Source organism: Acipenser ruthenus, chromosome 24 (assembly GCF_902713425.1).
Source record: "Acipenser ruthenus chromosome 24, fAciRut3.2 maternal haplotype, whole genome shotgun sequence".
Taxonomy (NCBI): Eukaryota; Metazoa; Chordata; class Actinopteri; order Acipenseriformes; family Acipenseridae; genus Acipenser; species Acipenser ruthenus.
Window position 1 is genome coordinate 28,049,991 of NC_081212.1, and position 27,707 is coordinate 28,077,697.

The window sequence follows — 27,707 nt, forward strand, 5'->3', positions numbered from 1 at the left end:
ATGGTGATGATTTCGTCATGAGCAAAATAGGTGGACCCAGGCCCCTGGCTCTGCCCCTGCTGCCCATATAACCCATACTGGAATTTAAAATGACTAGAAAGTGTGTGGTTACTGTGTGTGTTTTATTTTTAAATGAGTTCTTCTGTACTTCAAACATTGTACACAGCAGCTGTTTTACACTGCAGAGGGTAAGCCGACTTCTCAGACCAATACACAGTCAACCCCTGTGTGGTTCTTTCATGTCCGGAGGCAGAGTTCAAAATGCCAAGATTGTCACATTAAAACACAGTACCTAATGTAATGAAAAGCATCTTTCAAAACCATTGGAAAAATCCACACTCCTGCAGCACCCAGTCCTGTTTATTACAACTACCTGTAAGATTTACTGCAAGGCACCAGCAACCAGTCTACATCTGAACTGATGAGTTATTACAGAAGTCATCCAACCGAGAATTAGTCTCACAAGACAAGTTTGTTATTCACACTACTTAAATAATGTCTGATCATGTGGTCTTAAGAAGTTTTGATAGAGCACTGTGTGGATAGGGTAGAAGTCTTTGACAGATACAGCATCAACTATATGTTGTGTCAGTTTACCCAATTTAGCATTGGCCTGATTGCTGGCACATTTCAACAAGGGGGTCAGAGGACTGCAGGCAGGAAAAGAGGTTCAACTCAAAATAATATCCTAGCTGCGGATGTTGGAAATTCAATATTAATAGGACAAAATTTAGAATGTGAGAAAATCCTTTAAAAACTTTCTCTTTAATACACTGCTTTTTAAAATAAATTTATTATGTACATATTACATAAGTAAAAACATCAAAAAGAGCAACAACAAAATGCTAAATTAAAAAAAAAAAGACATGGGGGATGACGACAAATAAAGCAAACCGGCCAGGAATGAAACTGCAGATTTTTAACAAAGATATCTGATCCAGCTGCAAAACAAAGTCACGAGTGTTACATTTCAGTTATTACTGCAGATGGAAACTTAAAAAGGAGAAGCTGAAAGCCCAATACAAAACATGCATTTCAAGCCCTGAAATAGAAAGAACATACTTTTAACAAAGCTAATAAAACACAACACACTGGTTTTCCATGTTGCTGCACAGTAGACATATGACTATAAAGCCACCTGTGTTGCGGAATCTCCATTCCCTATGGGTATACTGAGGGAGCATGTTAAACAACACAGGAATCTGAAACTCCACACCCATGCCCTTTACAAGCATGTGGAATGTCATACTGGTGATCCTAATATTTTATGAGCTAGCCTTTCCTCTTTTTTTATAAGTTTTCATAATATAATATTCAGCAACACTAATGTTGCTTACAAGAACCTTGACTATGGTATAGTAGGGATTCCACGGACTACGCCATTGCAAAAGAAGGCTTGAGAAAGCCCCGCTGGTTGGGTCTTGGCATTGGCATTGCCATGAAGCCAGGTCTCTTGCTTGCCGCCACCCCTGCTGCACTGAAGTTGTAACCTGCTGTACTTTGAGGTCTGGCGTTATATCCACCTCTGGAACTCGTATGTGAAGCCTTTGAATAGTTACTCTTGTAGCCTCTAAAATATGAGGAACAAAAAAAAAAAAAAAGATGTTAAAAGAAAAAGTGTCTTTACAGAAGTGAAGGTCAGCTAATCATTAAAATATGTTATCAGCATAAGTCAGAAAGGACACGCCATACAGATCATGCTTGTATCATTGCATTTGTTGCTATTAGGTAAGTTCCCAAGTTTCTTTCTCATTCACGCCGTATATACAATTGAAATGGTAATGCTAAAATTCCAAATGTGACATTATGTAAATCAAAAATGTTGCATCACTGTGTTGTGGCTCAAGATACACCAACTGTTGTGTATAAACCCAATAGCAAATAAATGCATTAAAAAAAAAAAAAAAAAAACATACCCTTTTGCAGCCGGCTGCTGCCCACCATTGCCACCTTTTCTCTTTTTGGAATTCCTGAAATAGGGCGCTTTCTTTCGTTTTCCTCCTCTCGCATTTTTATTGCCGAAATAAGTGGAACTTCCTCCATCTTCGTCATCACCCCCAGCTCTATCTTCATCCCTTGCGGTATTAATCCAGCCATCAGAAACACCAGGTTTCTCCAATTGGTCCTCCGCTACAACATTACAAAGGGACTGTTTGTTTTAGCCTTTCTTTTTTACCATTACAGAATTGCTGTAACATTAAAATGCAATTGCTGTAACACAAGGGTGCTAAGACTACAGTTAAAAAAACAAACATGCAATGTAATCATCCATGACAATTAATTACCAGGCAGTTGCCATTCAGAGTACTTCTGTAGGACGTCGATGAGTTCTGCCCCATACTTCTCCAGCTTGTCTTCAGTTACACCATCAATCTCAAGAAGAGCTTGTGGGTCAGCTGACAATGTCTCTGTAACAACATTGCAACCCTTGTTAGTTACTGAATAAAAAGCCTGCACAAGAGGTTACCATGAAGAGAACATTCTTAAATGTATAATATTGAGCTTGTGCAATGTGTTCTGAAATCTTGTTTCCGAATTTGAAGCACAGATGGCATAATTTCTTGTAGACAAAATCAAAAGTCAAAATAATAAGGGGACAACGTTCCCAAACTCTAGTCACTTTTAATGGATACAACTCCAGTGCTTTACCAGCAATCTTCTTGATGGAGGCTGTAGAAAAGATGTTGTAGTAATGTACTCCAAAGACCTTGCCCAGCTTCTTGCATAGATCATTGAGTTCCTGAACACATTTCTGGACCATCTCCTCCCGCTTTGAGACATTTTTGGCCACTGTTGCCTTTTGCTTCCTTAAAGTGGAGGCATTTTCTGTGTCATGGAACTCTACCTACGAAGGATATAAAAATAAAATAGAAGCACACACATTTGTTGACTTACTTGCACTGAAGAATATGTAGACAAAATTGTATCTGACAGATTTGCTGTTTATATACCTGGATGTAGCCATTAAGAACAGACATAGCTTTTTCCCCTGCAGAAGTGTAAGCAACAGCCTGGCCATTAGCTGTGATGTACAGATCTTCCTCCAGTATCCGGTCCAGAACCAGCTTCCGAAAGAGCCTTTCAGCATTGTGTCTGGAATATGCTGCTCCTTTACCAAACAAACCAGTCTGGATTCTGGCAGTTTTACTACCTGCAAAATTCAAAGCAGAAGATTATCCTGTGTACATATTAGCATATGTATTATCCCTGCATTAAAATAGTTTTAAATAACTTGCATTATGCTGCCATGTTCTATACCAACCACAAAAGAAAATAAAACACACACAAACATATACATTGTCAAGTCTTTGTGCAAACTAATTAACTGCACAACACAAATGTTTATTACACCAGATTCTGCAGAGTCAATGCCCAGGTAAAAGTGTGGGGGGTGGGCATTGGCTCAGGTAGGGGTGAAATTACAGGCATTATTAACATTAGGTCTGTTGTGTCATTTAAAATATTTTCACAAAACAAACATTAAAACTTTCAAGCTACAATGTGCAGTGCAAAAGCACATCATGAAAAAACGCTACATTTAAAAAAATATAAACACATGAAATGTTCTGTCTAATAAAACAAATGGCTTTACATAATCTCTGTAAGCAAGAAATTGGAGTGTTCAGTGTGAAAACACAACACAAAATAATATATTAACGCAACATCCAAATACCACTATAGCATTAAAATGTTCAATACAAAACAATGCCTGAGTTACAAGCGCTTGCAGTGTCTATCCAAAATATGGACAGTAGCGTAACAGGCAAACATAATCAATCAGACTGCAGAGTCTGGATCATCTGATCTGAAACCACCAAACCCCACGTCTTCAACACCCAAACCTTCATCATTGATGATGCACGCGATAGTCTGAATCATTAATGCACAGAGCAACTACTTCTAGGCAGTTTCTTCTATTCCCATGAGTCGCAGAATCCGGTATTAATCTATTTTACGTTATACAAAAATGCATTTAAAAAAATAAATAATTAAAAACAACAACTTACCTAAGAATATGTCAACCAACATGTTGAGAGTGAGTCTGTTGCCCTGTGCTCCTCTGTTCTGTCTTGCTCCAACTTTTTCACATTTTTCTTGAACAAATCTGACTATGCTCTTCACATCTTCTGTCACATTCCTTGACTTGTATTGCTGATAACGTAAACAAAGAAGGCTGAAAAATATGCTGGAGCTATTTAAGTTAATGGTCTCAATGTCAGTTCTGAAAGAATTAGGCTAAAAATATATATCCCATAAATCTCATCTCCCATTCAATCCTCATAAGAACATGCAGTCTTCCTTAGATTATTTTATCTACTATTTTGAATGTACTTATCTTTCCTATATTACTAGAGCTGAAAGAGCTAATTTCCCCAGCTGATTTAGTTTAAAATTTTATATTTATATATATTAAACTCTTAAGACCCCTGTTCAAGACACAAAACCAAAGTATTATAAAGCAATTTCCGTACTTTTGTTCTAGAGCAGTTGTCACAGACGACCTCCGGGTGCTCCTTACAGAAATTGGGGTTGAAGGTAGTTTCTCCAAAATAAGCCAGCAACTGAATTCTGCGACAGTCCACCACAGTCTCACAAAAATGCACCATACTGTTCAAGTTGTTATAGTGGGTCTGCTTTGTGTGTTTGTTTCCATCTTTCTCCACTACAAAAACAGTTTATCATTCTGGTTAAATGAAACTATGGCTCTCATGCACAATTCACAATATGATACAAGACAGTTGCATTAAGATGATAAGGCTCCAAGGAGACATTTGGAATAAGTTCAATCCGTGTAATAAAACATGGAAAATTAAATTTGAACTCAAATGCAATTTGTATAAAACAGAATGCAATGTAAAAGCTGGTTGGAAAAAGCCATAATGAACTCAATGCAGTAACAATCTAATGTTGTAAAGGGAAGGTTATAATTGCATGCATGTTTTAAGCACTTACTTTCTATAAGTCGTCTGATTCTAATAACGTCCTGGTAAGAGTAAAAGAGCAGGCAATGGGATATTTCACCATCTCTTCCGGCTCGTCCAGATTCCTGATAATATCCTTCTATAGACTTTGGCAGGCTAGCGTGGATCACATACCGCACATCAGGTTTATCAATCCCCATCCCAAATGCAATAGTGGCACACATTACCTGACAAATACAAAGACTGTGTTAAAGTTGCGGTGAAGATAGTATGGCTTGAATGTGTGTTAAGAGTTTTAATGAAGGGAGGACACGATGTATTAAGAGATACTATGGTGATGTTTGGTCTATTCAGGAGTCACACTCCTAGTACAACTACAGTAGTGTTCAAGATACATGGAGACATACACAATGACAGCAATATTACCTTTTCAGAAGCTATTTCTAGTGCGATACAAATATGTAACTCCGCACAAACAAAGAAAAGTGAACAACAAAGGACAGAATCACAAATGTCAAGACAAACGGCTCTCCTTACCTGGCAGCCATCCTGATTGATCCATTTATGTTGTACAAAATCTCTCTCTCTGTCCTTCAGGCCAGCATGATAAGCTAAGGCAGCAATACCTGCTTTCTGTAAATTGTCAGCCAGGGTATCACAATCCTTTCGAGACAAGCAATATATAATACCAGAGTTGCCTGCAGAAAAGCAAAAAACAAAACGAAACAGATAAGCTATTATTGAGAGGCGCATGCAAAAGGTAATGCTTTTTGTATTCATGCATTTTGACAGAATGCTAACGTAGTAATTGTAGACCGTAGTCATGCTTTATTGTTTTTTACTCATGGAATCAATAACAATATCAACATTAAAATGACAATTAGATAACACCTCTGGTCATGCCATCACTACAATTAAAACATAGCTAAATGGTTCTTATCAAACAAAGTCTATAGTAACACCTCTATGCAAGATACTGTAGGAGCTACGTACGTGGGTGATGCTTTCTGATCCAGTCAATGCATTCCTCAGCCACCTTCTTTGGTCTTTTTGGAAGAACTTCGTACTTCAGGTTATGCCTATTAAAGCTCATAGTAAACCTTAAAAGACAGTACCAAGTCTGTTAATCTTTACATTTATTCAGCAAAACCTGCAGTTCATTATTACTTCAGCTGAAGATGTTCGTGTTCAAAGGGGTTAAAGTGATTGCACTTACAAGCAAATAATAATAATAATAATAATAATAATAATAATAATAATAATAAAATTGCAATGTTAAAGAGTAAACAATCCGGATGAACACTTACACCTGTGGCTTCGACATCTTCAGTTGATTAAGAATATCCTTTTGGACGCGGGGGTTGGCTGTAGCTGTCAGGGCCATTATTGGAACGTTAGGAAACTTCTCGCGCAACTCATGTAATCTCTTAAAGTCTGGCCGGAAATCATGACCCCACTTAAGAAATAAATAAATAGGAAATAAAAAAATAAAAAAAGTTTGATTAAATAAAGATAATGCAGCCAACATCACACCATCAAAATTGAGTTATGATACATATGCTATAACCTTTAGAATACTGATTTTTTCAACACTTGCTATATACACAGTAGAACCTCATTTATCAGCACCTCAATGTTCAAAAGAACGACTTGCAAGATTGAATGGCTTAAAGAAGCTGTTACAGGAAAAAAAACACACTTCTGTTGGTACGTATTTTTTTTAAATGTAAGTTAAAATTACACAGCAGGCTGGTTTATTTAGTTTTAAAGTTAAATATATATATAGAGAGAGAATTGTATTTTTTGTTTGAAATCCCAGAAAACTAGCAACACTTAGCTACCATTATTTAATATGAATGCGTGGAATAAGTGAGCGAATACCTTTTCATAATTCTAGCTGCTAGACACACAACTTAGTTTACAGGAATATGGTGAGCTCTGGTGAGCTGAATAGCTTATTCCCGTCATAAAATGTCTTATGATCTTCTAGCGTTGTAGTATTTTTATTTATTTTTTATTATTTTATTTTTGGTAACAGAAAAAGCTAGGGAAACGGGGTTGGAGGTGTATCGCATTTAGATTTTTCTAGGACCTATGCCCCAAATAAAACAAGGCAAAATGACCTGGCTGACACAATGGGCTTCATCAATGACAAATCGTGCCAGTAGCTTTCTTTCATACAGATTTTGAAGTGTACTGATCAGCCTGTTGCTTGCAGACACCTAAATAAAGAAAAAGAACATGTAAGAATTAAAACAATATGTATCTCTACCCAAAATATAGGACATAGCTGCATAGTAGTAATAAGATTGTGCCTATTGGAAGTAGGGCAACCTGTAACTGTGTTTTAACAAATATGTACATATGCTTTACATACCTTCTCAGGGGTAGCATACAAGAGCTTAATAATGGGGTCTTTCTTTGCTAGCTGCATAAACACACGGCCAGATTCAGCCTCACTCTGATTCCCAGTCAAATTTGTAGCAGGGATCTGCAGAAAGAAAAGACGAAATGCATCTTAAACAGATGACCTTCCAAATACTCATGAGAAAGCAATTTATAAGTAATTGTGGTGCTGTCGAAAAGAGTGTAACAATACCGAGCCAACAACAAATCTTCAAATCACTTACGTCCAATGTTGTCAATTTCTGAACCTGGTCTACTATTAGGGACCGAAGAGGAGAGATTACAACAGTAACTCCTGGTGAAACACAGGCTGGAAGTTGGTAGCAAAGACTTTTACCACCACCTAAAAAAAATACATAAAAAAAAAAACCAAAAAAAACACATCTATTAAATAACCTAAATCATAAATAGATTGCGGTATTGGTTTATATAAGAATCTTTTGATATCAGTAACCTTTCCTGGTGTGATGCCATATTACAGAACATAGATTGCTATTACCCTGGACTATACAATTCTAGGTATTTCTATTCAGTAAACTGAAGTTACAGAACACAGAAGAACACAGGGTGCCGGTAGTTGGTAAGTTCTGTATTAACACACAATGGAAATGATTTCCAGTTAAAGGAACTCCTAACATACCAGTGGGCATCAAGATGAAAGTATCTTCACCCAGCAATGCAGCATTAATGGATTCCAGCTGATTGGTTCGGAACCGATGAAGACCGAATCGTTTGTGGAAAATCTTCATCATTTCCTTGGAGTGCGGGAAGTTGAATCCCTGGAATCGAACATGGGCTGGATTTTTACTAATAGCTTGGTCTAGAAGAACATAATAGAAAACCATAAGAAACTATAGTTCCTGTTTTACTGAAGTTATACTATACAGTCTATAGACTACAAAATATATATATATTGTTTAATAAACAATTAATTACACAGCTCTGTGTTGTTTATCGTCTATTAAAATTGCAGAATGCAGTACCGGTGTGCACCTAATACCAAATTGTAGGCTGTTTTCCACGCTTACTTCTCATGCTAGTTTGTAGTCTGCAATCCTTTGGAAATACTGCTTCTGTTTATTTCCATGGATAATTATAACAACTAGGACAAGTCTGAACCAACTTGCCTGAAGAACTTTTGCTGCTCTGAGTTGGTGTTGGCTTGGACATTGAAGAAAGGTTTAAACCAAGATTGGTTCCATTAACCACTGGAGCCTTCTTTTCCCACAGTGATTTGCTAGGTCCACCTTCTTTGACTGGTTGAAACACTGAATCAGACAGCTTTTTAGCTGCAGTACTAGTGTTTGACACACTATCATGATAATCACCCATATCTCCCTCATCAAAATCATCTATGTCAAAGAAAAAATCGTCATCATCGAGAAAAGTACCCATATCATCCGGTTCAGTTATATTGCCATTTGTTTGATCTGGAGCTCTGTTACTACTGCTTTGTGGTTTAGGTGAATACCAGCAATCGTGTTCCTCCTCCGCCTCTGGAGAGGGAGATTTGGTATAACAGACAGCTGAAGGTGACTCTTTATAATCACTGTTTGTAGACAGTCTGCCCTTTTGTTGTCCACCAAGACTGGTATAGGATGAAGCACTTGGTCTTGAGGAGATGTTTGGAGTCTGGTCAGGGGTTTGAATACCATTTATAGCACTCAGCTCTAAGTCATTGAAAAAACTGTCCTCGCAAGGGATTGAAGATGATTTTCTGAACTGAAAAGTCTTAGTAGAAGGCTGATCATTCTTAGCAGCAGTACTAATTTGAGTTGAATGACAGGAAAAGGGCTGGGTGACAGAACCAAAACTGGTATCGGTGCACCTCAACTGTGCATCGGAAGTCTGAGCAACAAGCTTTTTCCTATTAAACAAGAATAACACAATTACTTGCAAATCAAAAAGAAGTCTGAATGCTTACAACAAAAAAAATATTAGGAACTGAGAAAACAACAGAAAGAACCAATGTTTCCTTTAAAGGGGTTTTAAATTCACCATCAGTGACCTAAACATAAATAGATTCTAGATTCTAATCACTAGTTGGATTAAAACGCATCTTAAGTTGCAAGATACAGCATGTAGGATTGATCAGCCCCACGTTGCTGTCTGGAATATAAAAACCTTACCTGTGATCCCTCTGCTGGAGAAGCTGGCTTCCGCAGGACAGTGCTTTCAGTTCATGAGAAGGGATAGAATCAACCAACCTGCAAATCTCCTCCATTACGCTAAACAGCTGATCTTCTGATCCCAAGCCACTGGCTGCCAACAAGACATACGCAAAGAGTGTAAATACAATTATCAAAATCATATCAACAAATGAACGTGTCCTAGAGTTCCAGATAACATGCCTGGGAATACCATAATACAGCTGTCCAAGAATCTTTTAAATCACAAAATGTATTAATGAGCAGCAATCAATGGCGCTCCACTGTAAATAATTTGCACAACAAACAAAGAAACAGATTAAAATATATGGGTATGAGTTTGGGTTATCACAGTTTTTATTTTTACCTTTGTTCTGGATGCAATCCACATCAGTTTGTTTGAGAATAGATCCATTTGACGAAAAGAGTGTCTTATCACTAGAACCACATTTTCCTGAATCACTGAAATTCAATACACATTTGATTAAAGTCACAAACAAAACATACCCTTTAGTACCTAATAAGATACAAAATAAGTTTTAAAATATGTTACTACTTTAAATAATACAGCACCAAGCCTGGTTGCGTCTATGCAATAAATATTATTTGACTCAAATTTACCTGCAGGGCTTTAGAAAAGGAGGAGAAGGGAATATTTCACTCTCTGGAGAGGGTGGAATAAAATCAATGTCCTCTTCCTCAAAGTCAGGTTTGTCATTCTGCTTCTCTTCAGGATCATCGATAGCTATAATATCTGTGTCGCTCTGTTTACTCAGAGCACCTGAAAACAACATCATTTTACAAGGCTCAAATACAAAATCCATTCTAGTGTTCTGCAAATACTTTGTGAAGTAAAAACGTTTTCAGTAATTCAACGCACCTTTCCACTTTCCATTTACAGGTATGTCCTTTTCTGTGTGTTGTTCTTCGCTGTCACTCAGAATATCTATTGGTTGTGCAAAGTGACGCTTCCTAGTACCTTTCACAGGACTATCCTCCTCTTCATCCCCACTCCCCTCATGTGTGTCTTTCTGGGGAGCACAAACACTCAGGCACGTCAAAGACCTGTCCGAATCCTCTAAACTGGATACAAACCTGCTCTTGCCAAGCTGCCCTTCCTCATGGGTTTCATCACTGCCCTTGCTGTCCAGGTTTTTAGAAGATGAATCTTTGAATGTTCCTTTTTTTTTTAAACTTGGATTTTTTGTACTGGATTCATTCTGAGTTTTAGAGTTCTTCCCGGAATGGTTTCGGCTAGCTGCTGTAATGCTTTTGTCTTTAAAAGATGTGTCAAAGTCTTCAAGGTCATCCCATTCATTGATATCAATGCCAAAGGACTGATCAAAGTCAGGCTCTTTAGCAGTCTCAAGTGTTTTGCTTCCCTCATCTGGTTTAGTTGTCTCTGGTACAATTTTAGCAGCTTGCCACTCTGGCTTGGTACTGTTCACTATTGGTTTAGTCACGTCTGGTGTAAACTTCAGTTTGTGCAGCTTGGAGCTTGACTCAAAGAAGCTGTTGATTTTTGCTTGCTGTTCTTTAGGCTTGATTAGAGGTGTCAGAGGTTCAGTCACTGTGCAATCATGATAAACATTAACGTCCTTGTCCACTAAAACAGATGGTGTTACCTTGGATGAAACAGACACTGCAGTACTACATGATGGTGTCTTCTTTTTAAAGGTAAAGCACCTGTCAAAAAAAAAAAAAAATACTACAAAGCTGAATTAACAAATTAATTGGCAAAGAAAACAAATACATGTGACGCAGGAATCCAAAATAATACACCGACTTAGACAAATCTATTCAGTAAGTTACCTTAAATTAACAGCAATTAAAATTGTGCAGAGGGACTTTGATATAAGCCAGAGGCATCGTACACAGCAGCTATAAAAGTATGTTCACCTAGCCACCAGCAGGTCACCCAATGCCTCAGAGTGTGCAGAAAATGGACAAACTGTCTGGAATATTCAAGACATTTTTTTAAAACAAAAAAAAAACAACAATTTTTGTGCAGTGAGCACTCCACATTGTAATGTGAATCAAAACATACAATACTTGCCAATATCAGCATTGTTCTGCCTTTTACCACCTATAACAATCTGTTAAGGTGGTCTAGTTAAAATACTGTACAGCCTTTTCTGAATTTCATGTGGTCACTGTTCATCTTCTAGGGGCTGTACGCAAATCTTTTCTGCCAAATCTGTATGAGGATGGTTAAATCTGAATGCACTTAGACTGAACGTGCTTCGGTGTCAGTGACTGAACTTTTTTTAAAATGCAACGACTTACTGTTTAAAAAGGTCCACAGCCATGTAAATGAGATACAGTAAATCTCTTTGCACACATGCCTGTCCAATCAAACCATATGAAACAGCAGCGCAGAACACAGAATACAGAGCAGTTCAACACGACTGCGTTCTCTTACCCTGGTTTGGGTTTTGGCAGTGACAGTTTGTTCTGGGCAGCTTTGGTGGAATGCAGCTCCAGCTGTTTCTGAAGGTTATTCTGGGGAAGGACTGGCATTCTGAATAAAGCACAAGAAACAACATTCTGTTAATACACGTTCAATATTAATACATTTCTACATGAGTCAGCACAGAGGGGTGACAGGGAGGTACTGTAACTGTGGTGGGACCCGGTACTGTTAGCCTGCAGCTGGCTTACATCTGGACTGTTTGTGAATCACAGTAATAAAACAAAACTACTGATATTTTTTGTCGGTCTAAAACTGTCTGGAATTGGAAACATATATATATATATATAATCACTACGGTGATCTGATATGGTGACTGTTTTTTTTTTTTTACATTACAACGTTACATGTCAACAAGATGTTTGTTTTCTTTCTCATTCTACCAAATATAAACAACGCTTTGAATGAGGCTAGTGCACGGGTACAAAAGCATTGTTATGTTACAGTAAAAACAATACGAACTTCGCACGCAAATATGAACATTTAAACAGGGTTAAATGGAATGACTTACCTTAAACCCCTGACTCTAATCGCATTGTTATTACTTGGCAAAAGCCTGTATTTATTTTACGGTCTGTAACTCAAACCTGTAATCTGTGTGCTGTTTGTAATTTGCGCGTTCCTCCTCGTGTTCTTCCCATGAGCCGCTTCGGCACGGGGTATTTCCGGTTCAGGGTCACAAAGTAAAATCCGCTACTCGGCGCCACCTGCTGGGCATCAAACGAGTTGACATGTGTGCGCCACAGAAACATTTTATTTAGCATGACATCAAACTAGAGCAGCTGTTTTTATAAACACATATGTATACAGTATTTCTGACCGTAATAACTTTAGAAATTTCTAACAGGGTGTATGTTGTGCTGTGGATTAGTGTTTTACGATTTGAGGTCGATGGTGATCGTACAGATGGTCATAAATAAATACAAAATAAATAACATCAAATACTAATAATACTACTAATAAAATGACCATGGTAAATGTGCATGGGACTGATCAGTTTATCATGGTTTATGCAGTTCATCATGGTTTTCACCATACTCATGTGTTCTTTATCATGTTTGTCTGCAGCTTGTACTGTGTTTCACTACACTTTATTATGTTTTTACCATGGTATGCCAAAGCAACCTTCATGCTTAAAATTAGGCATGAGAGCACTATATCGCATATGAATCAATACACATTTTACAATATAAAGTGTGTTCGTGGGTCAGGGTTTGTTCCTTCTCTTTGTACCTCATTGTCTCAAAGCCCTATTGACACAGCAAGAGGTAAGAGTGTAAGGTGTGTAAGAGTGATTTCAGATTGTAACATCACTGGCTGCTCTGAGGGGGCTCCCTGTACTACAGCATGAATAGCAGCTATTGACACAGCAAGATGAGGGATTCAGAGTGTAACATCACTGTCATCACTGGCTGCTCTGAGGGGGCACCCTGTACTACAGCATGAATAGCAGCTATTGACACAGCAAGATGAGGGATTCAGAGTGTAACATCACTGTCATCACTGGCTGCTCTGAGGGGGTTCCCTGTACTACAGCATGAATAACAGGAACTGCTTTGGGTGACAGGTTTAGGGGAAGTTTTTGTCAGCCTTCTACTTCTCTTTCTTGTTCCTCTTCTTGTTCTTCTGACTAATTCTTGTCTTGGTCAGTCAATACCTCCTAAACTAATTGGTGCAGGAGTGTAGTGTGATTGTGCTGATGGGTAGAACGGCTGGTGCTCCAGACATGCTTTGATTTGGGGGTGACAGTCCAAGGGGAAAGGCCAGGGTGGGTTATGCACTTTAGCAATTCTCTGTTCTTTATTCTTGTTGGGGAATGCCCTGTGGTACAGCAGGACGCACGAACACGGAGGCAGGGGTGGGCTCCACGATGAAGACATTGCTTTTATTGTATTGCAGGACTCCAATTTAACCCCACTTAGCAACTCCATAGGCCATTCTAAATCCTTTCTGATCAATGAAAAAACAAAAAACTAACTCAAAACTGAAGTGCTAATAACCTGAAATATATTGCTCAAGTTAAATATTGCTTGTGGTAGTTTGAGGAACTTGAGCTCATGTGTTACAGTTTTTTTTTTTTTTTTTTTAGGATCACTGGACAATGAGACCAACACAGTAGAAGGCACTGAGCCACTGAGATGAGCTCAGAGAGTTAAACTAGACTATTTAGGTAACAGTCCTGTCCTTTTTATCACCTGCACTAAAACAGACAAAGCACAAAAGTCCCAGGCAGAAGAGTTCTATCTCGATTTAGAATTTTATTTTAAAGAATACATTTCTCCTAATCATAAACAAGTCACAATTGCAATTGTAAAATGATTCCCGGATGCATATGGCATGCAGTGCAGTGCATGCCGCATGCGTATCAGTGAAATGCACGTGCTTTCCCTTCTTGATTGAATGGGACTTGCTTTCACAATGGGCCTGGCCTTCCTGGAGTGTTACAGCAGAGGAACAGGGTAAGATGAGCAAGCAGCCAGGCCACACATATTCCTCCCCCTCTCAATATAGAAGTACCTGCAGGTCAAAAGAAGAGCATGCACAGAATCACATCATTATTCATTATTTAACAAGCCCAGGTGTCTTTGTTACACAGCTCTGCTCTGAAAGTCCACCTCTGTACAGTGAAGAATGCAACACTGATATGCAGTACATACACAGTAATGTAGACATACGCGTTGCACGCTGTGTGCTAAATTGCTGCTAACACAAGAAACGTAGTAACATACCCTTTCATTCCCCAGTACGGCCCCCAGGAGTTTTTCACAATCCAGTACGGGGTGCCTCTTTCTTCTCCATATCCAACAGCCAGGACTGCATGGTTTACTGTGTCTGTAGTGTTGTGACAGACAGTGCTAGGGGAGAGAGCAGACTTAGCAGGAGCAGGTACAGCCTCATTTATTAGTAACCCCTTCGGGAGCCTCTTTTTTTATCAGTTTATTATTTTTTTTAATATGCTTGAAGTGCCAGTTTTATAGCTACAGCAGATTCCCCATCACCCCCTGTGAATGTGCACATAAACCACTACAATGGGATATACATATTGTAGCTAATTATTAAAATAGCAAGTTTTACAGTTTATCAATTACTGTTCTTTATTACACATACAGCTATGTAAGATAACAGGAGTACAGTTAACAGGAACAGTATGGCTGGAAACAGAAGTACTTTATATAGTGTGCAGTAAAGCATCATTGCCTTCCCCACATTAAAGAGCTCTGCCCCTGTACAGCTCTAAAGAGATGCTCCCCTACCTTGTGTAAACACCGTCTTGGTAATGCATGAAGTCAGAGGTCACTTCGTATGCCATGCTGACAGGGTTGAATCTGGCCACTGCATCCACCATGCTCATTTCATCATACTGCAAGTGCAGGAGCACATTCTTAGACATGACTTAGAGAAGTGTAACACCCAGACATCCAGACTACTGCAGCTGAGCTATTGGGAAATACCAAGGCACTTCTGTTTGACCTCCTAAAGCGCCTGGCGTTCTACTAGGGAACTGGAACCCACATTTACAGTGCTGGATTCTCGCTGTTTATTTACAGCTTATGGAAACAAGAACCACTGAACAGAAAACGTACAGAGCTATGGCAGCTTTGTCACTTTTGGTACACATGTGGGCAAACAGTGTTATTTCCTTTGGTGTCTTATACATGTAAGCTGGTAAGCAAGATGTTACAAGGACAATGTTATCAGTTTTAGTCAGAGGTAAAAGGAGCATTATTGCAATTTCTACAGCAGTGGCACACAGTAAATCTACTCGGTACTCACTTTGGTTATGTTGACAACTTCTTTCACAAAAGCAGCGGCCAACTCAGGCTTAAACTTGCATGTGCCGTCCTGTAGAGCGAACAGAAACACACCAGGGATTAAACTGTATACAGTGCTGACTGCTGCTCCTTTATGCCTACAATTCAACTGCTTTACAGTACATAAAGTACCTATATTGTATATATTACAGTTTAGGTTAAACCCAACCACAGGCACACACCTTCAATGACTCCTAGTAAGAGATAGCACTGTATAACTTTTACCTGTCCAGTATAGGGATAGCCGTCCTCAGTCATGAGTCCCTTGTTGTATTGGATGTATTCAAAGGCTTGACTTGGAAGTCCGCTGTAAAGGTGGTAAGATGGTTATATTTACTTTAATATCAGTTGAAACCTATACAATGCAATGGAAATAATGCACTTATGTGATATAGCTGTGCCATGAAACAATACATCATATGTAAACAATGCATGATGGGTGTAAGTATCATGAAAAGTAGGTTACCATGCTGTACACCCACAGTGTGGACAATAACGTATCGTAACAAATGGCAATGCATGGAAACCGGTTCCCAAGATATATCCTTTAATACAGTAGATCAGCCGATAATGTGTCAGCAGAAGGCAAAGAAGCTAGTCTACAGTGTAGGAAACAACTTCTTAAAAACCAACCGCCATGCAAGGAATTGTAACAGACGCTGCTGAAAACGCAGATGAATACAAGAAGGATTTCTGCAGCAGTGTTATCTTGCCTCACCCTTTGCAGCCGTGATTGTTAAAGTCCTGCGCGCAGTCGACCAGCTGCTGTTCCGACTGGAAATAAACAGAGCAGACACAGTGTTAGACGGCAGTGAGGGAGGCACCGGTCTCTGACTATTAGACACAGGAGAAATGAAACGCCTCACCAGCAGTGGAAGCTTCCCCGATGCAATGGCGACGACAGACTCCAAGCATCCCGTGGTTGAAAACGTCCAACAGCTTCCGCATGGGCCCTGGAATAGGAACAGCAATTACTACTAGGGATCTGCCTGCCTGCCCGCCCGCCTGTCCCCCTGCCTGCCTCCCTGCCCGCCCGCCTCTCTCTCTTGTATCTATCCAGTCTGAGTTGTTTACCTGGTTCTTTACTGGAGTCACGAAGTTGCCTTTCTCTCTCCAGTCCACAGAGTCTGGGTAGGGTCCATTGCTGCTGACGTGGTTCCCTTTAGTAGCAGAGCAGTTCTGAACAAAACAATACAGTTCATTAGCTTCAGTAGCAGTTTTACTCCAGGTTACCCTTACAAGACATTGGAGAACAAGGAACACCCCCCTGTATAGTTACCAGAGGAGCTGGATAGAGCACAGGGGAGCAGGGTAGAGCACAGGAGAGCAGGGTAAAGCACAGGGGAGCTGGATAGAGCACGGAGAAGTACGGTAAAGAACAGGGAAATTTGTTTGCACTGTATTTTGTAATTACCTGCGGCTCCGTCAAGAGGTACTGCTTTTTAAACTCCAGGAAGGTTAAGTCAGAGAACTGATTGAGACCCACTGAAACAAACATTCAAAATGAGATACATCAATACACTGTATCAGTAATAATAATAATAATAATAATAATAATAATAATAATAATAATAATAATAATAATAATAATAATAATAATAATAATAATTTGACAATACTTGTGAATTTATGATTCCCTGCATTGTGATGATCAATCTTTCTTTTGTTCTCCACGAAGATCTGCAGGCGATGGTAATACTCCTCCGGCCCGTACTGCTTATTGTACTGAAATTGAGTGGGAACGAACAATAGAAAAAACAGAAGCATGAGACGGAAATGATAGCGTTTGTTCTGTTCGTCTGAGCCACAGTAAAAATCACTGTTGTATCATATGCGATACCTCCTTTATATCTACCCCCTTCAGTCACGAGTGCGAGAAGTTGCCGTGCCAAAACTTTGACAAAAACGTACCGTATGCATTATAAAATAGATTCATAGATAGGAAACTTAACATGACACAATTACACGCGGTGACGGAAGGGGATATTTCATTGTTTCACAAATTCTGTATATTTAATTTCCACGCGAGGAAACATTTTAGAATCAAGTACAAAGGTGGAACTGTTCACAAGCTGGCTACGTTAGCAGCGAGTCGATAAACAAACGGGAAAGTCCCCAGGCAACAGCACCAAACAAGGAACGATGCAATGCCGGTTTACACTGCTCATAATTCGCTTATTAAGTACAAAATGCTCAACACTGAAACTTAACGTGCTCTTTTTTTATATATATAAGCCTGTTATAAAACGTCTACAACAGATTCAGTACAAAGGCACAATTTACCTGTGACTTCCATAACTTGAACAGGTATTCCTCTGTAAGAAAAAAACAAACAAACTGAACTTTACAGTAATAAGAGTAATAAAAACATTATTTTTATGCGATATATATATAATGATTATATATATATATATATATATATATATATATATATATATATATGTGTGTGTGTGTGTGTAGTTCTTGACAGACTGAGAAACCCACCTTCAACAGAGACTGCTGGCGCGCAGTAAGTACTGTGCAACACCACCACGAGAGTTAGCAGGGTTGCGCTCCACAGTCCCATGTTCAGTTCGTGTCAGTCCGGTGCAGCTGCTGAGCACAGTACTGGAGCTGGTTCTATGTAAGTGACACATCACATGATCCTTGAGATCAGAATCTCATATGAACATGACTGTAGTTCCTCATTCAAGTCTCTTTTTTTTTTGGTTTCGGTTTCATCAAACCTGATTTGTTACTGCGACCACTGTGTGAGGATCAGTTAGTGTTTTGTTGTGTAGCTAAGCTGTTGTATTTGCTCATATACATACTCATAGTACACCTTACTATGTGGTCATTGCTTGTTATGGGGTGTCCTGTCAGTTTCTTGCCTTCAGATACAGTACATTGTGTGTTTGCAGTCAGCTACGGGACTCGACCATGTCTTGAGTATTGTTTTTCCCAAAGTGTTCTGGCTATATGTTCTTGTTATACATTAACTATTGCTGGTCAAGGCGCTCGTCAAGCAGAACATAAGCAGTATGTTGTGAAGCAAATTTCAAATTGGAATGAGTATTTTATTGAACTCATTTGGGTGGAACAACAGTAGCAGTGAATTATGCATGCTTCATCAAATCTGCTTTAATAACATCAGCAGACAGATACAAGAACAGTCAGATGTCACGCCTGGTGGTCAGATGGTGACTTGTTTCGGTTATCTATTTGTCTTAAAACTTAACACACATTAAAAAATGTGTCAGATAGAAAGAGGAAGTTTAAAAAGAGAAACAACAACTCATTGTGAGTCCCTCCAGCTGGATTCATATATAATAAATAATTAAAGAGTGGCCATCTTTACAATAGACCTCAGAGTCTTTTGCAAAAACGTAACTGAAACATTTGTTTGCATGATGTAAAGTTATGGTTGCATAAGGTACACAAGCTTAGGGGTAGTGATCAAATGAGAAATGAGATACAATTGTGCATAGGATTCTTTCTATGCTCATGTTTTTTAGAGAATGTTTGCAATACCATGTGGTCCACCTTGACTGCATCCAGCACTTATCTTTTAAGGGCAATTCTGGGATAACTGCAGATGGGTGATGCAATGCAGGGCGATTTCCCAGTGCTGTAAAATACTCTCAAACAATCCTGCTGTGGATTATCCCGGCGGGGTACAGATTGATCAAATCCACCCCTTAGACATCAAAAGGAATACTGTACAGGCATGGGAATAAGACACCATTTGCATAGCAGTTGCACCCATTCCAGGTTTTACTACAAGCTTGATTAGCCACAGCGTAAATGTAACAAGCTCAGACGTGTGTGATTTAAGTCAGTGAAACCAGGAATGGATTAAACTGTCATGCAATGGGAGTCTTATTTCCATCCCTGTTGTGCAGACTCAGAATATTTGATTTTTCCTAAGGCCCTTGCTAATTTACGCTAGCACTGTTTCTTCTAGTCACCGGTGAAGCCAATGTGATGGGTTGAACTGTTCCACCGTCCTTTCCTGGAAAGTGTTTGTCTTGTTCCTCTTGTCAGGTCAGCTCACACTGAGCCGCTGCAGAAACCTGTACCCCGGCAACAAGCAGAAGGGGTCCAGATGTGTGAGTCCACGCTGCAGTGCAGTGAATCCACACCTCTCTATTTACACCTCTGGGTAGCCTGTTACAATAAACACTCAGAAAAACACTTGTCACCCTGAGATAGAATAGATTTATTAGCAAGAGGTAATCAGGAAACATACATATTTATACAAAAACTGGAAAACAAAAAGTATTTTCCAGATGAGCTGTAAGTGGAAATAAACTTCAGGACTGAAAGAGAATTCTCATACCACTGGGTATTGCTCACAGCAAAAAAAAAAGTATATATATATTTTTTTTGTTATTTTTTTTAGTGTTTTTTGTTGTTGTTTTTTTTTCGGTTTGATATAGTGGAGCATGCCTGCCGCTTAATAATTTAGTGTGTTTCTATACTGTACATGGTAAAAATACATACAAATATTCACAGAATAAGCACTACATTACTATAGTCCTGTTAGAAGAGTGATTCCAGACAGGATTACAGTATATGTAATTTATTAAATTAAATTAAATTACAGTCTATGTTATTTTCTACTTCTAAAGTTGTGGTACTAAATATCACACATTGTTTAGCAATTTTAAGTAAGTAAGCTTGTTGCTAGGATATAATGCTGTAAAGAAAGTGCTTTACAATGTTACACATTAAGTAATAGATAAGGCTGCATGTAGAAAATATACAGCATACACACCCTTCAGGAGAATTGTTAAAGTTTCTACAAAATACAGATTTTCCCATATATTCATATATTCTCAAAGATGCAGTATCCCTTCTGCTAAGACTCTTGTTTGGGCTACTTTACAAAAATACCTTTATAAATTGTGCAAGCTGCAAAGCTCTGCCCCGTTTCTTTTCAGCTAGTACAACAGATTTAGTCGTACTGGTTCCTGGTCATTGGCACACTAGGAAGAACAGATTTGCTGTGACTATAATGCTTCTCAGTAAATTCACTTCCACAGACAGAACAGCTCAGTACCTTTCTGAACACTTCACTCCTTAATTAATCTTCCTGTTTGTCAGCACATTTGATTCTGCTCTGCTGAAACAGCACCAAAGAACAAAAATAAATCAACTAATCAATAAACACAGATAGCAAATAAATAACCAGATGGCATACGGTGGCAAAGTTACTGAAAGATTTGCTGATTCTTACTGTTTTTCTCAAAAACACAATAACATATTGAATTCATCAACATTCAAGAACTTCATTATTGCCAAAACAAGAAATGCTGCGTCTTTAGACATGTCCTCCACAAAGTCATTTCCCCTTTTTGTAATACATTATCAATGCAGTTGATTTGAATGATATGATTATAGACCCCCCATGCTGTACAGGTCAGGTCAGGTCACATACAGCTTATTTAACATTCCAGGGACCATCAAAATTTAGTTTTTCTTCAGTGAGATTCTCTTCATGGTGGAAATGATTATAGTTCATATACTGCTGTCGCAATTCTGTGCTTGCATCTGATTACATCAAGCTGTGAATGTCTTTAAATAGTCTTGGCTTGACCTCCTCTCCGGATGATCTTTTGGGTAACCATCATATAACTTCTCAATTTTACTTCTTTAAAAAAAAAAAAATCTTACATTTCTGCAGCGTTTGTGAGGAGCAAATGAAATGAATGAGTAAATCCTCCCTGACTCTCCCTAGTTAACGGGCCGTGTACGAGTAAATCCTCCCTGACTCTCCCTAGTTAACGGGCCGTGTACGAGTAAATCCTCCCTGACTCTCCCTAGTTAACGGGCTGTGTACGAGTAAATCCTCCCTGACTCTCCCTAGTTAACGGGCCGTGTACGAGTAAATCCTCCCTGACTCTCCCTAGTTAACGAGCAGTGTACGAGTAAATCCTCCCTGACTCTCCCTAGTTAACGGGCCGTGTACGAGTAAATCCTCCCTGACTCTCCCTAGTTAACGGGCAGTGTACGAGTACATCCTCCCTGATTCTCCCTAGTTAACGGGCCGTGTGTTTGAACCTGGTGCTCTCCTTCAAATCTTACTGGAAGTGCTGGATTTCATCTATATAAAGACGTTTAAAAAAGTGTTTGAAACCTCCTCTCAGAATGGTTTAGTATTAAATACACCTTTATGCATGCCAAGCCACGAAGGACTGTTAACAGTATAAGGTTGGGGACTCAGTGACCGCTCGTCGTTCTCCTTTTTCCTGGTAGCCTGGTTTTATTATTGTAGAAAACAACTAGATAATATATGATAAATGCAGACAAAACAATAGTAAAGAACAAATAAGCTTCTAAGTGTATTATTCCCCCCAAACCTCTGTACCCATACATTTAAAGTTTGTGTTAGGCTTCTAGTTTACTTCTAATAACAAGGGCACACAGCTCCTTGCAGAAACACCTACTAGAAGGATATGTCTAAGCAGTCTAATACAAATAATAGATTATGTACATATCATATAGTATTTGTAAAGTTCGTTAGCTGCGGGGATATCATCCGTCCTCCCTTCAGGTAGCCAATTTGGGCTCTATTCTCAGGGAGGCTTCATAAAGACTTTCTTCATCCAGCACAGCACTACTGTCCAGCAAATACTCTGTTGTCTGAAAAAAAATAATAATAATTGAGGTTCAACATAAGGCAAGAGTTCCAGTTGTAGCCCCTTCCAGTTTGTTACCCACCCCCTACTCTAAAATGGGTTCCAGCACAGCTTCTTTATGCTCTAAAAGGAAGTATATATATTGTATAATGAACACACAATGCCAAATGCACCCAGTTGCGTTTTTAAAGTGCAAAGGCCTTTAAATATAAAAAGAAATGAAGTGCTTACCTTGGGCTGGTGTTCAACTTTGTAGGCTGTCTGCTGGAACTGCCTGATTTCTCTAATAATATGGGAGATCTGTGAATAATCATAGGATTTGAAATGACACTTGGAAGTTCTCATAACATTAAGAGAGTCTGGAAGCAGACGCCGTGCTGGGAGGGTCACTGTGGAATCTCCTGAGCTGTATCTTGAGAATACTCAGTCATCTCTAACACTACTGTCCTCATACAGGGCTGAGGCATGTCATGCAAGTTCATTATAACAAATGTAAAGAGATCAGTGACTGGGTGGCTCAGCGGTCTGGCACTGGGGGATGAAGGTATCTGGTTTGACTCAATATTTAAACATCAGAGCTCAATGCCATTAGATTGATGCCACACACAGGTATTGCATTAATTACATCAATTAACCCATACATTGTAACTTCAAATATTCAGTCATATGTTATTATGACGGCGACATTAGCCGAAAAGTCTGTCTGCATTTCCAAGCGTTTAGTCAAGTCTTCAATTAACACGTTTAACTGCTTAACAGAGCGTCCAGCCTGCAGATTCCGTGTCTGCCAGGGTCCTGATCACATGGGAGAACGACTGCATTCCTAGATAATTACCATCCTCATTTTGGAGAAGTTGACCAGCCCGTCCTCAGTGTAGTTGGGTGTCCCCTCCTCGATGAAGGCCAGGTCTGTCAGGTACATGCCCAGGTACGGCACACACGGAGGATCACAACTGGAAAGACAAAGCACAGGCAAGGGCCCTTACAAACCTTTCTGCAGTTTCCCCCCATGCTTTCCCCATGGTTATACTGTGCAGAGTTTACCAGTGCCTTGTTTATTTATAACGCTTACCAATGCTTTACCATTATACTTTTACTATGGGAAAGTCACTGTAAAGCATGAAGCACAATCCCAGCACTGTACCACCTCACGTATCTTTAACGTGCCCCGATGCAGCACACAAATCAATAGAACACTTACTTTTTCAAAGCCTCTCGGAGGTTCTTAAACCTGCCCTCGGATGAGACCAGCTTCTGTAACTTGTCAATCAGAGCTTTTGTCTGCAAGGAAGAACACACACAAGTCTTTCAATTACTGGAACTGAAACCCAAACGAGAGAGAGAGAGAGAGAGAGAGAGAGAGAGAGAGAGAGAGAGAGAGAGAGAGAGAGAAAGAGAGAGAGAGAGAGAGAGAGAACTTGACATGTCAGTGAACAGTGCTTCAGCTGTGAAAAGAAAAGAATAAAAAACAAATATTTCTGAACATACAAATCATTTGGATACTGTCAGGGATCTACAGAAAGGAATACGGTTGTTCTCTTTGCACGCTCATTTGTATGTTGCATATTTTATTTTTTTAGCCATCACAGTCTATGGTACAGGTACATTTGTCAGGTCAGCTGGCACACACACCATTGCAACATGACATGACTAGACGTCATGTGGGGTCACCGGTTCGAGCCCAGCCTCCTCCCTGTTACGTTACCTGCTTGGAGACTTTGAGCCAGGTTTTCTTCAGCCTGAAGATGGCGCTGCGGTTCAACGAGGAGGTGATCTCCAGCACGGCGTTGTAGTTGTGCAGACAGCGGCAGATATCAGCCACGGCCACCCACTTCTCCACCGCCGTCACACGCACGTTCACGTCTTCCGACCGCAGAATCTCTGAGGCTATCAAGTTGCTGATCTTTCAAAAAAGAATCATTAAGTACCGGGTTAATAATATAAACACATTGCAATGAAAGAAGGTCAGATGCATGAATAACAAGATCAGTTTTTATTATTACAGCACATTTTCCTATACTTTTACCAGGGATTAATTTTTCTTTGCTGTGGATTAGAAATACTAAAAGAAACTTGGTAAAGTCAATGACAAACATTTTGACTTTGCTTTGGTTAACCATGCATTACTATGGCATTCTGCAGGAGATAGCACTGGTTACAGGGATGGGAGTAAGAAATTCACATGACCCTTGACCACTCAAATGACCTTTGATACTTACATGATTGAAGTGTTTGGTGGTTTTCATGATGTAGGGAGTCCTCTCGTTTTTATCAGGCTTCATCCAACCTTGACCGAAAAACTCCCTAAAAGCACAGATAAGGAAATCAAAAACCTCAGAATCCCAGTGCATCACTGAAACACTCATTTACAGGATGAGAGCAGAGCTCAAAGAAGTACCTAAACCATCTCAGTCAGTTTTGCAGATATTTCTGACACACACAGTACACAGCTCTAAATGAAATGCTGTTCGGTTGCAACAACCAACCGGTAGAGATAACATGCTTTGGAGTAGCGTTTTCACTCCTGTTCATGACACATTTGCATACCAGTAAAAGCACATGGACTTCAATACAACTAGTGGCACACTAATGCATTTTTACTATCTGATGCAGTGTGGTTTTCCTCTGCACAATCTAATGGGATTCTGGCTACCTGTTTTGGCACTGAACTGCACCCAGGCTCAGAAGCATCAATTCCTCCAAGCATGTAAATACAGCACCTTTGTGATTACAAAAGGATGGAATGGTGTTCCAGGCTGGCCAGCTGTAATAAAGCACAGACACACAGGCAGGGCACTCACTCGTATGGGATCCCCTTGAAAACGAGATGGTCCAGCAGGGTCAGCTGCTCAGCGATCTCCAGGGCAGAGTGGTTATCAAACGGTTCAGATTGAACACCTTCCGCCTTTAATAAAAAAAAAAAAAATACAAAAAACAGATCAATCAAAAAAGCGACAGAACCAGCTCCTTTCAAACAGGTGTTGCAGATGTGGAACCAAGTAACACAGGTCATTGCAGCCAGGGACCAATTTAACTGCTGCCCATATACCCGTGAGCCAAGAGCGATAAAAAGAGGAGAGGGACGTTTAACCTAGAGAGGCAGCTGATAAAAAAAAAAAAAAAAAAAAAAACAACACACACATTTGGAACACATGAAGAATAAAATGACCTGTGTGCGAGAGAATGCTGATGCACACCACGGCAAAGAAAACACAGAGTCAATGGCTAGGGAGAAGTAATCCCTTTACCCTTCACAAACATGCCTGATCTAGTCCCCTGCCAGCCTCTTCAGAAACCAACTGCAATTCCAGTTAACATCCTACACCATGGAAGAGAATAAGTAGCTCCTTGAGATGAGTTTAAACTCTTTAAACCACTGTGATCAGGCAAAACTGCTTTCTAGAAAGGAAGGGGGATACAGTAAGTGCTGCTAGTAAAGAAACTAAACCAGGTTTGATGTGACGTTTGATCAGTGTCTTCAAACCCGAGACCGTAAGACTGTAATACCTGCAGGAGAAGGGTGCTCTATACTGTGAGATGTTTCAAATTAAAGAATTAAGGAGAGCAAAAACCGTATTAGAAATAAAACGTTCAACTAAACACACAGTGAAAAGGGTAATGGGAAAAGTCCTGGTGTAGGAAAATGGAGGTCATACACCTCGCAAATCTTACCATCTGCACAATCTCCTCCAGGGTTATTTGATTGTCTCCGGGGTCTTCCTGAGTTAACGTTCTGTAAAAGATTCCATTTAGAGTATTTACTTATTAAAATATTATTTAAAAAAACAGTTACACAGGTGTCACCTGACATTCCTTAACTGTTTTATTTTAGACTTTGGTCTTCTGCATGGATCGAAATAAGATTCCTATTGCATAGCAGTTTCACCCATTCCAGGCTTTCTTACAGCTTCATTAGCCACAGGGTATATAGGTAACAAACTCACGTGTCTCATTAGACTCATAGTAAAACCAGGAATGGATCAGACTGCTGTACCTGATGATGTTGGCAGCTGCTTTCCTCTCCTGGGTCAGAAGCTCGGGGTCGTGAATCACCTCCTCCAGGAAACTGATCACCTTAAACTTCAATTCACCGTTGGATTCAAAGTCCTATAATGTAAAAAAAATATATAAAATAATCGTTATATATTATACGATTCTATGAATAGTAGATAGTCTGTATTCTTAAAGCACCGGCACATCTGAATTATAAACGTGCATTTCACCCAGGCTGTACCTGTGTGTTTGGAGACCCAGGCTGTACCTGTGTGTTTGGAGACCTGTGCTGTACCTGTGCATGTTTGGAGACCCAGGCTGTACCTGTGTGTTTGGAGACCCAGGCTGTACCTGTGCATGTTTGGAGACCCAGGCTGTACCTGTGTGTTTGGAGACCCAGGCTGTACCTGTGTGTTTGGAGATCCAGGCTGTACCTGTGTGTTTGGAGACCCAGGCTGTACCTGTGCATGTTTGGAGACCCAGGCTGTACCTGTGTGTTTGGAGACCCAGGCTGTACCTGTGTGTTTGGAGACCCAGGCTGTACCTGTGTGTTTGGAGACCCAGGCTGTACCTGTGCATGTTTGGAGACCCAGGCTGTACCTGTGCATGTTTGGAGACCCAGTGTCGCAGAACGTTCAGGACTCGGTTCGTCGCAGCTCTCCTGATCACAAACTCTTTGTCCCCGTTCCTCTGGTCAGTGGGGTACCCTTGGGACAGAAGATTGCAATGGAATGGTTACAAAAATACAGACACAAAGCATGGTGGCATGTGCAATGTGTAGATTGTAAGTGGACCAAAGTTTATGAGAACATAGGTTCTCATTTCCACAATAATGTGTTGTGGAAGTTTAACATGGTAAAAGCTCACAATAACTATGCTGCTTGGCATGCTTTTCTCATGCACAGATGATGATTGCTTTTTCATGCTTGCACTATACACTTTGTATCCTGCGTTAAGTACAGTTCATAGCAGCTGATTATAACTTTATTTCTTTATTTCTGATATAATGAAACATAAAGGAAGCTTAATCAGCAAATCTATATGAATGATTTTATTTTGCAGCCAACACACCTGTACTTGCCAGTGACATCCTCCTGTATTTTTCCTTTGTGGGCGTGCCTTCATTGGCCCCCGCTGTTGCTATGGCGAAAGCAGAGGCAGCCGACAGCGCACTGCGATTGTTGTCGAGCTCTCGGCAGGATGTCACCACCACGCCATTGTTATAGGAAAACAAGGAGAAGTCTGGAGTGGAGGGAACACACTATAGAATCAGCCCATTCAGTCCTGCAAGGCCTTTTATTGCTGCTGTCAAAGTGCTTTGCTAGTCGAGATCCCTT

The 27,707-nt window shown here is 39.7% G+C and overlaps 3 protein-coding genes across 5 annotated transcripts in view; all 3 read right to left on the bottom strand.

The window, feature by feature from the left end:
* Window positions 1-746: 746 nt before the first annotated feature.
* LOC117964230 (recQ-like DNA helicase BLM) lies at window positions 747-12,655 on the bottom strand. Of its 2 annotated transcripts, none has more exons than XM_058999108.1 (22): window positions 12,533-12,655; window positions 11,898-11,996; window positions 10,356-11,161; window positions 10,097-10,256; window positions 9,843-9,937; window positions 9,458-9,590; window positions 8,456-9,195; window positions 7,969-8,148; window positions 7,553-7,671; window positions 7,300-7,413; window positions 7,046-7,144; window positions 6,230-6,378; window positions 5,916-6,022; window positions 5,460-5,620; window positions 4,954-5,149; window positions 4,473-4,663; window positions 4,008-4,152; window positions 2,952-3,151; window positions 2,650-2,845; window positions 2,286-2,408; window positions 1,917-2,130; window positions 747-1,570 (listed from the first exon to the last, which is right to left on the bottom strand). In XM_058999108.1, exons 2-22 carry the CDS (start codon window positions 11,993-11,995, stop codon window positions 1,375-1,377), a joined length of 4,422 nt encoding a protein of 1,473 aa, XP_058855091.1. In that variant the 5' UTR covers window position 11,996; window positions 12,533-12,655; the 3' UTR covers window positions 747-1,374. The 2 variants fall into 2 exon arrangements, with proteins under 2 accessions (XP_058855091.1, XP_058855090.1); XM_058999107.1 differs by having other exon boundaries at window positions 12,457-12,655.
* A 1,528-nt stretch (window positions 12,656-14,183) lies between these two features.
* On the bottom strand, window positions 14,184-18,426 carry LOC117429312 (pro-cathepsin H-like). Its single transcript, XM_034048662.3, has 12 exons — window positions 18,242-18,426; window positions 18,041-18,072; window positions 17,377-17,482; window positions 17,172-17,242; window positions 16,832-16,936; window positions 16,624-16,710; window positions 16,476-16,531; window positions 15,983-16,064; window positions 15,720-15,788; window positions 15,200-15,306; window positions 14,675-14,800; window positions 14,184-14,462 (listed from the first exon to the last, which is right to left on the bottom strand). The coding sequence occupies exons 1-12, from the start codon at window positions 18,321-18,323 to the stop codon at window positions 14,387-14,389; spliced, it is 999 nt and encodes a 332-aa protein (XP_033904553.1). The 5' UTR covers window positions 18,324-18,426; the 3' UTR covers window positions 14,184-14,386.
* A 1,516-nt stretch (window positions 18,427-19,942) lies between these two features.
* Window positions 19,943-27,707, bottom strand: part of LOC131700616 (ras-specific guanine nucleotide-releasing factor 1-like) — a 34,245-nt gene continuing 26,480 nt past the window's right edge. The window contains exons 17-27 of one of the 2 annotated variants that reach the window (XM_058999109.1): window positions 27,442-27,612; window positions 26,971-27,077; window positions 26,372-26,484; window positions 26,050-26,110; window positions 25,179-25,282; window positions 24,597-24,681; window positions 24,083-24,280; window positions 23,579-23,658; window positions 23,213-23,330; window positions 22,609-22,677; window positions 19,943-22,381 (exon numbers count right to left, since the gene is read on the bottom strand). In XM_058999109.1, coding sequence (XP_058855092.1) covers window positions 22,289-22,381; window positions 22,609-22,677; window positions 23,213-23,330; window positions 23,579-23,658; window positions 24,083-24,280; window positions 24,597-24,681; window positions 25,179-25,282; window positions 26,050-26,110; window positions 26,372-26,484; window positions 26,971-27,077; window positions 27,442-27,612 — 1,199 coding nt within the window. In that variant the 3' untranslated portion in view covers window positions 19,943-22,288. Of the gene's footprint in view, window positions 22,382-22,608; window positions 22,678-23,212; window positions 23,331-23,578; window positions 23,659-24,082; window positions 24,281-24,596; window positions 24,682-25,178; window positions 25,283-26,049; window positions 26,111-26,371; window positions 26,485-26,970; window positions 27,078-27,441; window positions 27,613-27,707 lie in introns of those variants that run through there. The other variant, XM_058999110.1, reaches the window with a different exon arrangement.